Genomic DNA, 12,389 nt, shown 5'->3' on the forward strand with positions numbered 1-12,389 from the left:
CTGCATTTAGTACCCTAGGCTTATACTCGAGTAAATACGTTTTCCCAGTTTTTTTGTGGTAAAATTAGGTAGCTCGGCTTATGCTCGAGTCGTTTTAAAATTGAGTATTTACGGTAAGCTTCAAAGATCCGTACTTTTTTTTTTAAGCCATATTGGGGTGATTGATTTTCCATATTGCCAGCTTTATCTTTTAGAGTTATATTTGTCCTCTACATTTATAAGACTTCAATAATAAGTTCATCCTCTATTTGCATTTTACTTCTTCATACAGGTGTCTTTGCTGAAATATTTTTAAATATTATATATAAAATGTTATAATTCTCTTTTCTTATGGCTCAAAATTATGGTGAAACTTTCTCTTTATCACACTTAGGCTATTATGTGCCCACGTAGCGTTTTTCAAGCAGATATGCTGCGAAATTTCCGCAGCGTATACACTTGTGAAACGCTATTTTATCCGCCCCCCATGGTTCCCAATGTGATTACGCAAGTTCAATGCCCATGCTGCGGATTTTTCCGCAGCGTTTTTGCTGCGGGGAAAAATCCGCAGCATATTCATTAATTTTGCGTTTCCGCAAGCGGAATTGCCTTTGCAGTGCAATAAAAAACGCAAGGCAATTCCACATGTGGAAATTGCGCGATAAACGCACGATAAACGCGTGCGGAATTCCGCATGCGTTTATCCGGGAGAGGACATGCAGAAATGAAGCAGAAAATGTCTGCTTCATTTCCGCAGCATGGGCACATAGCCTTAATTATATTCAGTCCATAATTAATAAATATACAAATAATCATAACCAAACTGAAAAAAACACACTGGCGCTTCACACAAGATAGAAAAAAAGCTGCTGGTAGTAAGCAGGCTCTGTGTGCATCTGCCTTTACAATATAGTAATAATTATCACAAAACCACAGATACTACCGCGCTAAGTACCATCAGAGCTGGTGGCTCAGATTAAATGAGTGTAAATAAATACAAAAAGAAAAGGGATTAATGCTACTTAGATGGATGTCCCACTACTGACTGCCCCCTTAGTGAGGATACACACGATGATCCAGCTATAATTGACAATAGCTCTATGAGAGAAAACAGAGAAAAAGGTGGCAGTACTTAGATTGAGAAGTGTGGGGCTACTTTTGTAGCAAAATGGGTTGATTAGGCAGGCTTTGCAGATACAAGGCTGTTAGCTGTTAGTTGTGGCGTGGAAGTACTCTGCCAGCCAGACCGAGCAATAGTCCAACAATAGGTGCTCACTATTATCATACGTCCATGCTGGGTCTTTACTGGGTTCCGATGAGCCGGCGGGGTGAAGAGCGGGCATGAGGGACGTTTTCGGGAGGACGCTCCCGCTTCACCCCGCCGGCTCATTGGAAGCCAGTACAGACCCAGCAAGGACGTATGATAATAGCGAGCACCTATTGTTGGACTATTGCACTCAGTCTGGCTGGCGGAGTACTTCCACGCCACAACTAACAGCCGTGTATCTGCAAAGCCTGCCTAATCAACCCATTTTTTTTTTCGGAACTAGCCCCACACTTCTCAGATTAAGTACTGACACCTTTTTCTCTCTGTTTTCTATCATAGAGCTATTGTCAATTATAGCTGAATTAGCATGTGTATACTCACTAAGGGGGCAGTCAGTAGTGGGACATCCATCTAAGAAGCATTTTCCCTTTTCTTTTTGTATTTATGTACACTCATTTAATCTGAGCCACCAGCTCTAAATGTACTTAGCGTGGTAGTATCTGTGGTTTTGAAATAATAAATCATCATTTCACAGATTATTTTCACTTATGTTAATGTTTTGAACCACATAATATCTTTAAAAATTTACCTTGAGGAAGTGGCAAGAGCAATTAGAAGAGCCTGGAGTATTCCTTTTATAAATGAAAATGGGTTCTTTCTGGTAATGACAAGGTATAATAGTGGTAGAAGGAATATACCATGTATTGTTAGTCCTGCCATGACTGTTATAGCATAGAGTCCCAGCTTCCTCCCAATTAAATATGGGTCTTCCATTTCCAAAATTTTCCCAGCAATCAGGAAAACGATTCCAAATGGAAAGTACCTAGAAAAAAATGTTAAGAACATAAACCTTAAAGAGCATTTTCATGTGACTTTTCAGAACAATCTGTCATGTATAAATGATTAATATCACCAGTTGCTATGATGTCTCCCACATAGAGAGAAGCCAATATTAGTTTTGCAGCTGTGAGAATTCCTTAATCACATCGCCTATCAGCACTTGATTAAGTATTTTTAAACTTTTGGCGCTCCAGGAGCCAAATCTCACCAGTTGGTATAGATTTGGAAGCCATGGAGTGTTCCATAATGAATTAAATTGTGAAACACCTTCTATTCCGTTTAATTTTTTCACCGTCCCCCAACGTTTGTGACATAACAGCATAGTCGGTATTTTGCCTACAAGTGTCCCAAACTTATGCACCTCCAATACCTCATAGAGCTTATCTGATTGGAAATAATGCTGTAGCAACATACACTGAGCTCCTCCTCCCCCAGGGTCGTCCCATCCCCGAATATGTTGAAGCTGAGATGCCATATAATATACCCATGGGTTAGGAACCGCAAACCCTCCCATTGTTTTGTTTCTTAGCTATGATTCCAATTTAATTCTCGGAGTCTGTTTGCCCCATATTAATTTTCTAAACTCCTGACTGACTTTAAAGAAAAACCTCTGATTTATCCATATTGGGGAGTGGTATAGAACATACAGCAATTGTGGCATCCAGATCATTTTGACCAGGTTAGCACGGCCCACAACTGACAACAGTAACTTAGACCAGGCGCCTAGTTTATCTCTAAATTTAATTAAGACTGGATCAAGATTCAACTTCTCATAATCATTTATTTTTGCCGATATATTGATGCCTAAATATTTAAACTCCGATAACCCAAGTTAATGTAGTGGCAAGCATTCTCATCTGTATTATCCAATGGAAGTATAACTGATTTTTTCCAATTTATCTTCAGACCAGATTATTTTCCAAATGTTTTCATCGTTTCGATTGCTATAGGAAGGGACTCAGAAGTTTTAGCCAGAAATAATAAAGTATCATCAGCGTATAACGCAATCTTCTCTTCACTATTTCCTCTACAAAACCCAACTATTCCTGGATGTTCCCTGATAACCAATGCCAGAGGTTCAATGGCCAGTGCAAAGAGCAGGGGGGGGGAAACGGGCACCCCCGCCTCTTGCATAGAATGGGGTAGGGTTCCCCCCCTTACCGCCTTATCGAAGGTAGCGGTAAGTGGGGAAGTAGAATATATCCAAATTTCTTATATATTTCTGTGGGAAGCCCGTCTAGTCCTGGCGATTTGTTATTAGCCATAGAGGCTAACTCCTCCAGCTGTAGTGATCTATTTAAAAATTCTTGATCTTTACTGCTGAATGTCGGTTGTTTGATTTCCCTCAAGTAGGATAAGATTTGTTCTCTATTAAATTGCAGTTTGGATGTATATAGATCTTTATAAAATTCTAGCAGAGTGTTTGAGATCTGGTCAGTCTGTTTTACTACCACTCCTTCCCTGCCCTTCAAAGCACCAATAAAAGAACTCCCCATCTGGGCTCTTGCTATCACAGCTAGTGATGAGCGAGCATGCTCGCTACTGCTCGGTGCTCGCCCGAGCATCTCACTGCTCGAGATGCTCGGCGCTCACCGAGTATTTCCGGGGTTGCTCGGCAAGAGCTCGGGTCCCCTCCCTGCATGTTTGGCGCTCTTTAGAGCGCCAATCAACATGCAGGGATTGCATGCCACTCATTGTAATGCCGCAGCCATGGTGGTTGTGGCATTACAGTGATTGGATGGCCGCACAGCATCATCAGGTCTATATCAGACCTGGTGCCGCTGTGCTCGTCACAGTCACTCCGGAATCAGGCAGAGTAGGGAGATGTACTGCTGCGTCAGGGAGAGATTTGCTTGTGTATTAGGTAGTGTAGGGAGAAAAACCGTACATTACACATATCCATCTTAACAAAAAGTCCTTTTGAGCGGAATCAGGCAGAGTAGGGAGATGTGCTGCTGCGTCAGGGAGAGATTTGCTTGTGTATTAGGTAGTGTAGGGAGAAAAACCGTACATTACACATATCCATCTTAACAAAAAGTCCTTTTGAGGACTAACTAATCCATCTGCAGAGATATCAGGCAGGCAGGGTATATAGGCAGGCAGTGTATATAGCAGACTGCAGTGCATATAGCACAAGAGGCTCCATTCCAATTCTGCATTCTGCTGCTGTTAGATATTTCTATACAAAGGCCCAGGTCTCAGGGGCCAGGAATACTTTTATTCGGATCTTAATCCTCATTATTTGCTTAAAAAGCAATCCAGAGAACACCATTTTTATGCACCATTTGCTTGTTGGCACTGCAGAATACAGCCAGGTCCTTTCCATATTACAGCGCTAGAAATCCAGCTATTTAAAACTGTGTTTTCTCCGTCACACGGATCACATATACGTTTTCAGAAAATACTGCCATGTTTGGCCTCCATTCCAATTTTTTTTCACTGTGTCAGCGAAGTTTTTGACACCGGTTTGCTGTTCAAACTAGTTACCTACAGGCCAGATATTTAAAACTCTGTTTTCTCCGTCACACAGATCACATATAAGTTCGCTCAAAACTCAGTCATTTATAGTGAGCGTGGAAGATACTGTCCTCCATTTAAAATGGGCAAGGCACGTGGCAAGGGACGGGGAACTGGATGTGATGGTGATGGTGCATGCAGAGGCCGAGGACAATGCCGTGGGCAAGCTGAAATTGTGCCACAACAAACACCCACATCTTCTCGCCCGACCTTCCTGTCTCAATTCCTAGGGGACTGCAGCACACCACTATTGAACCCAGAGCAGTGTCAAAAGGTTGTTGGTTGGATAGCGGATAATGCTTCCAGTTACTTAGCCACCACAACCACCACCACCCTGTCTTCCACACGGTCAAGTCTCAGTAGCCGTGAGTCTGGACCGCATATTCCTCACCCTGATGCTCCTTCCTCCCACCATGCCGAGTGCCCAGAGACAACTGATCCCACACTTGGACACTCTGAAGAGCAGTTCACTTTTCTATTTATAGATTTGGGCCTCTCGCCCGGTCCACTTGAAGCGGGGCAAGAGGAGATCGCATGTAGCGATGCCCAAATATTTGAGCAGCCACGGTCACACGAAAGCGACGGTGGGAAAGTGTCACAAGAGGTGGACGATGATGAGACACAATTGCCTGAAAGTCAGGAGGACGACCAGGGTGCGGAAGTGGAAGACGAGTTGGTGGATGATACAGTAACTGACCCAACCTGGCAGGAGGACATGCAGAGCGAGGACAGCAGCACACAGGGAGAGGGAGGCCGAGCGCCCCAACAGGCCGGAAGAAGCAGTGTGGTGGCCGCAGACAGAAGGCAGGCAACCGTTCCCCATAACACCAACACGAAGGAAGTTGCCAGTACAACTTTTAGGTCTTCCCGAGTCTGGTTGTTTTTTAAAGACTCTGCCGATAACCCCAAAAAGGCCATTTGTACAACCTGCCAGGCCAGCATCAGCAGGGGTGGTAAAACGACCAGCCTAACTGCCAACAGCATGATCAGGCACATGGCAGCAAAGCACCCAACCCAGGGTCCAGGAACAGTGTCTGCGGGTGGCACCATTGCTTCTTCCGCTGTTGTGCATGCAAGCCAATCCCCTGTCCATGGTGCATGCGAAGATGCCTCCTGCTCTGCACCTGTTGTTGCGCACTCTCAAGAAGCAACATCAGGAAGAACGTCCATGTCCTTGTCCCAGAACACCGTTCAGTTGTCCATACCCCAGTCCTTGGAACGCAAGCGCAAATATGCAGCCAACGCCCCACAGGCCACACTACTAAATTTTCACATTTCACGACTGCTTGCGCTCGAATGTTGCCTTTTAGTCTTGTGGAGATGGGAGCATTCCGCAATCTGATGGCGGCGGCCGTCCCTCGGTACTCAGTCCCCAGCCACCACTATTTCTCCCAGTGTGCCGTCCCCACATTACACAAGCACGTGTCCCAAAACATTAGCCGTGCCCTCAACAACGCAGTTACCGGGAAAGTCCACCTAACCACGGACACGTGGACAAGTGCTTGTGGGTAGGGACGGTACATCTCACTGACGGCACACTGGGTTAACATAGTGGAAGCCGGGACCCAGTCCCGACACCAGGGATTGCGGGCCCTAGGTCAATCAGGGTTGACCCCCCCCCCGGTCTATAGCTCCTGCATCTCATCCTCCTCAGCCTCCTCCTCCTCTTCAGCCTCCATCTCTGAAATGACCACATCAGTCACAAGCTGGAAGCACTGCCTCGGCCAAGCGGCAACAGGCTGTGCTGAAGCTAATTTGCTTAGGAGACAAACCACACAATGCTGAAGAGATGTGGACAGCTCTGAAAGAGCAGGCAGATCTGTGGCTCACACCGCTGAACCTACAGCCAGGCATGGTCGTGTGTGACAATGGCCGGAACCTGTTGGTGGCTCTGTGGCGTGGCGAGCTCACACACGTACCATACCTAGCCCATGTGTTTAACCCCTTTACGACATAGGGCGTATTAGTACGTATCTGTGCCCTGGGACTTATGGACCAGATACGTAATTATACGCCCTGGCGATTTCGCCTGCACACAGGCTGCGCGAGCGCGATCCCGCCGGGTGTCAGCTGATTGTCACAGCTGACACCCGGTGCTATGTGCAGGGAGCGGTCCCGCACCGCTCCTGGCACATTAACCCCCGCAATGCTGCGATCTAAGTCGATCGCAGCATTGCGGTGGCAAGGGGAGGTGATCGCCGATACTCACCTCCTCTTCCGGCCTCAAGCGCTGTCTGCCTTGGCTTCCAGGATGTTGCCATGACGACCCGATGTCGTCATGACAACATCCGGGTCACCAGACGGCAGGAAGATTTTTTGGACATGCGCAGTGCATCTCCAAACTCTCTTCTCCCTGTCCAGCGCTGACAGCCTGCATGGCACAGGGATGGTGCTGCATTCCTGTGCCATGCAAGCGATCAGAGAAAAAAAAGTGAAAGTCCCATAGTGGGACAAAGTAAAAAAGTGTAAAAAGTGTCATAAAGTGAAAAAAAAAATAAAGAAAAAATTGCAAAAATATTTAAAAAAAAATCCACCAAAAATAAAAATATAATGTACCCATCAATAAATATTATTATCAAAAAAAAAAACAAAAAAAACAATAAAAGTACACATATTTGGTATCACCGCGTCCGGAACGACCTGACCTATAAAACTGTCTCACTAGTTAACCCCCTCAGTGAACACGGTAAAAAAATAAAATAAAAAACGAAGCAGGAAACAATGCTTTTTCACCATACCGCCAAACAAAAAATAGAATAACACGCGATCAAAAAGACGAATATAAATAAAAATGGTACCACTGAAAACGTCATCTCGTCCCGCAAAAAACAAGCCACAATACAGCTCCATCAGCCAAAAATTGAAAAAGTTATAGGTCTCAGAATAAAGTGATGCTAAAAAATAATTTTTTCTATAAAATTGCTTTTATTATGTAAAAGTGCAAAACATAGAAAAACAATATAAATGGGGTACCGCTGTAAACGTACTGACCCGAAGAATAAAGCTGCCTTATCAATTTTACCACACGCGGAACAGAATAGAAAAAAAAAAAAAAAATTCCTGAATTGTTGGTTTTTGTTTATTCTGCCTCCCAAAATCGGAATAGAAAGCGATCAAAAAATGTCACGTGCCTGAAAATGGCACCCATAAAAACGTCAACTCATCCCACAAAAAACAAGCTGTCACATGACTCTGTCTGCCAAAATCTGGAAAAATTATAGCTCTCAAAATATGGCGATGCAAAAACTAGATTTTACAAAAAATGCCTCTTTTAGTGTGTGACAGCTGTCAATCATAAAAACCCCATATGATTCTGGTATCGCTGTAGTCGCACCGACCCGAAGAATAAGGTCGTCTAATCACTTATACCGCACGAGGAACAGCGTAAAAAATAAACTCTCGGGTTAGGGTTGTGCTAGGGTTAGGGTTGGGCTAGGGTTAGGGCTAGGTTTGGGGTTAGGGTTGTGATGGGGTTGGGATTTTTTTCAATAGTAAGAAAAAAAGATGACGATATGGCGACTAGTGTTGAGCGCAAGTGCTCGCTACTTGAGTTTGCATCGGGTGCTCTGGTATGCATTGAGTATCGTGGGTATTTGAGTGACATGCTCGAGTCTCTGCCCCATATGCTTCACGGCCAAAAAAACTTTGCGGGGATTGCCTGCCATGCACGAGTTGAATGGAAAATTGGCTCAAATTGTTAGCGGACACCATGTTGCGTTTGGAGAGCCCCTGTGTGCCTAAACATTGGAGCTCCCCCACAAGTGACCCCATTTTGGAAACTAGACCCCCAAGGCACCTATCTAGATGCATAGTGAGCACTTGGAACCCCCAGGTGCTTCACAAATTGATTCGTAAAAATGAAAAAGTGGAAAAAAAAACACTTTTTCATTTTTACGAATCAATTTGTGAAGCACCTAGAGGTTCCAAGTGCTCACTATGCATCTAGATAGGAGCCTTGGGTGGTCTAGTTTCCAAAATGGGGTCACTTGTGGGGGAGCTCCAATGTTTAGGCACACAGGAGCTCTCCAAACGCAACATGGCGTCCGCTAATTATTCAAGCAAATTTTACAATTAAAAAGTCAAATGGCACTCCTTCCCTTCCGAGCCCTGCCGTGCACCCAAACAGTGGTTTTTCCCCACATATGGGGTATCTGCGTGCCCAGGGGAAATTGCACAACAAATTTTGGGGTCCATTTTTTCTTGTTACCCCTGTGAAAATAAAAAAAATGTGTCTAAAGTAACATTTTTGTGAAAAAAGTTAAATGTTCATTTTTTTCTTCCACATTCCAAAAATTCCAGTGAAGCACCTGAAGGGTTAATAAAGTTCTTGAATGTGGTTTTGAGCACCTTGAGGGGTGCAGTTTTTAGAATGGTGTCACTTTTGGGTATTTTCTGTCATAAAGACCTCTCAAAGTGACTTCAAATGTGATGTGGTCCCTAAAAAAATGGGTTTGTAAATTTTGTTGGAAAAATGAGAAATCGCTGGTCAAATTTTAACCCTTATAGCTCCCTAACAAACAAAAATTTTGGTTCCAAAATTGTGCTGATGTAAAGTAGACATGTGGGAAATGTTATTTATTAAGTATTTTGTGTGACATACAGTACAGACCAAAAGTTTGGACACATCTTCTCATTTAAAGATTTTTCTGTATTTTTATGACTATGAAAATTGTACATTCACACTGAAGGCATCAAAACTATGGATTACCACATGTGGAATTATATACTTAACAAAAAAGTGTGAAACAGCTGAAAATAAGTCTTATATTCTAGGTTCTTCAAAGTAGCCACCTTTTGCTTTGATGACTGCTTTGCACACTCTTGGCATTCTCTTGATGAGCTTCAAGAGGTAGTCACCGGAAATGGTCTTCCAACAATCTTGAAGGAGTTCCCAGAGATGCTTAGCACTTGTTGGCCCTTTTGCCTTCACTCTGCGGTCCAGCTCACCCCAAACCATCTCGATTGGGTTCAGGTCTGGTGACTGTGGAGGCCAAGTCATCTGGCGTAGCACTCCATCACTCTTCTTCTTGGTCAAATAGCCCTTACACAGCCTGGAGGTGTGTTTGGGGTCATTGTCCTGTTGAAAAATAAATGATGGTCCAACTAAACGCAAACCGGATGGAATAGCATGCCGCTGCAAGATGCTGTGGTAGCCATGCTGGTTCAGTATGCCTTCAATTTTGAATAAATCCCCAACAGTGTCACCAGCAAAGCACCCCCACACCATCACACCTCCTCCTCCATGCTTCACGGTGGGAACCAGGCATGTAGAGTCCATCTGTTCACCTTTTCTGCGTCGCACAAAGACACGGTGGTTGGAGCCAAAAATCTCAAATTTGGACTCATCAGACCAAAGCACAGATTTCCACTGGTCTAATGTCCATTCCTTGTGTTCTTTAGCCCAAACAAGTCTCTTCTGCTTGTTGCCTGTCCTTAGCAGTGGTTTCCTAGCAGCTATTTTACCATGAAGGCCTGCTGCACAAAGTCTCCTCTTAACAGTTGTTGTAGAGATGTGTCTGCTGCTAGAACTCTGTGTGGCATTGACCTGGTCTCTAATCTGAGCTGCTGTTAACCTGCGATTTCTGAGGCTGGTCACTCGGATAAACTTATCCTCAGAAGCAGAGGTGACTCTTGGTCTTCCTTTCCTGGGGCGGTCCTCATGTGAGCCAGTTTCTTTGTAGCGCTTGATGGTTTTTGCAACTGCACTTGGGGACCATTTCAAAGTTTTCCCAATTTTTCGGACTGACTGACCTTCATCTCTTAAAGTAATAATGGCCACTCATTTTTCTTTACTTAGCTGCTTTTTTCTTGCCATAATACAAATTCTAACAGTCTATTCAGTGGGACTATCAGCTGTGTATCCACCAGACTTCTGCACAACACAACTGATGGTCCCAACCCCATTTATAAGGCAAGAAATCCCACTTATTAAACCTGACAGGGCACACCTGTGAAGTGAAGACCATTTCCGGTGACTACCTTTTGAAGTTCATCAAGAGAATGCCAAGAGTGTGCAAAGCAGTCTTCAGAGCAAAAGGTGGCTACTTTGAAGAACCTAGAATATAAGACATATTTTCAGTTGTTTCACACTTTTTTGTTAAGTATATAATTCCACATGTGGTAATTCATAGTTTTGATGCCTTCAGTGTGAATGTACAATTTTCATAGTCATGAAAATACAGAAAAATCTTTAAAATGAGAAGGTGTGTTCAAACTTTTGGTCTGTACTGTATCTCTCTGATTTAAGGGCATAAAAATTCAAATTTTGAAAATTGCAAAATTTTCGCCAAATTTCCGTTTTTTTCACAAATAAACGCAAGTGATATCGAAGAAATTTTACCACAATCATTAAGTACAATATGTCACGAAAAAACAGTCTCAGAATCCGGGGGATCCGTTGAAGTGTTCCAGAGTAATTACCTCATAAAGTGACAGTGGTCAGAATTGTAAAAATTGGCCTGGTCATTAACATGCAAACCACCCTCGGGGGTAAAGGGGTTAACCTTGTGGTTCAGCGGTTTCTCAAATCCTACCTGGAGCTGTCGGATCTGCTTGTTAAAGTATGCCGCCTGTGTGCCCATTTTAGAAAGTCAGCTACAGCTTCCGCCGCCCTTGCTGTGTTTCAGCAGTGTTTGCAGCTTCCAGCTCACAGACTGGTGTGTGATGTCCCCACGCGTTGGAACTCTACACTGCAGATGTTGGGAAGGATTTGTGAGCAGAAGAGTGCAGTTGTTGAGTACCAGCATCAACAAGTTCGTCGGTATTTAGTTCAGACTCCACACAAGACCTCAGGAGTGGACATGGATGTCAGACATATGTACCATACTCCAAAACTTTGAGGACTCCACCAAGATGGTGAGTGGCGATGACACCATAATTAGCGTCACCATCCCATTTCTCTGTCTTCTGAAACACTCTCTGCTCACAATCAAAGAGGATGCATTGCAGGCGGAGCACGATGAGATGGAGCAAGGAACCATACAGGGTGATCACACACTGCCCAGCCTCATCTCATCCCAACGTGGATTGCTTGACAATGAGGAAGAGGAGGAGGAGGAGGAAGGACAGGAGCTAGTTTCATTCGCTATAGACGGTACTACCTGCACAGATGTCATACCGTCTGTTCAGCTGTTCATGGCTGAGTTTATGTTGCGCTGCCTTTTCCCATGACCCTCACGTTCTCAGAATTTTGGGTGACAGTCATTACTGGTTGGTGACACTTCTAGACCCACGCTACAAGGAGAACTTTATATCTCTTATTCCTGAGGCGGACAGGTCTACAAAAATGGGGCTGTACCAGAAGGCCCTTGTTGCGGAACTATTAAAAAAATTCCCATCTGAAAACGCTGGCGGCCGAGGGCACACTTCGTTGGACAACCAAGGAGTACAGGCGAGAGAGACACAACTTCAATTCAGCAGAGGCAGGGGAACACTGTCAAAGTTTTGGGAGAGTTTTCTCAGCCCCTCCCATCACACAGGCCCTGAGGCGCGGGGTACTCTTACAAGGAGTGCAAAGTTTGGGAAGATGCTGAGGGAGTACCTTGCCAACCGTACCAACGTCCACCGTGATTCCTCTGTGCCTTATAATTATTGGGTATCCAAGCTGGATAAGTAGAATGAACTGTCTCTCTATGCCTTGGAGGTCCTGGCCTGCCCTGCCGCCAGCATTTTATCAGAGCGGGTTCTTAGTACCGCTGGTGGATTATAACTGATTAGCGCATCCGCCTGTCAACTGAAAATGCTGACAGGCTGACTCTTATTAAAATTAACAAGGGCTGTATTGGGC

The 12,389-nt window shown here is 44.4% G+C and overlaps 1 protein-coding gene across 1 annotated transcript in view; it reads right to left on the reverse strand.

The window, feature by feature from the left end:
* The window catches only part of LOC141166626 (excitatory amino acid transporter 5-like), a 926,734-nt gene that overhangs the window by 214,019 nt on the left and 700,326 nt on the right, over window positions 1–12,389 (reverse strand). The window contains exon 7 of the mRNA XM_073653531.1: window positions 1,836–2,069. Coding sequence (XP_073509632.1) covers window positions 1,836–2,069 — 234 coding nt within the window. The remainder of the gene's footprint in view (window positions 1–1,835; window positions 2,070–12,389) is intronic.

This window comes from Phyllobates terribilis, unplaced genomic scaffold, assembly GCF_046119375.1.
Source record: "Phyllobates terribilis strain yellow unplaced genomic scaffold, ASM4611937v1 Scaffold_1__5_contigs__length_1240528914, whole genome shotgun sequence".
Taxonomy (NCBI): Eukaryota; Metazoa; Chordata; class Amphibia; order Anura; family Dendrobatidae; genus Phyllobates; species Phyllobates terribilis.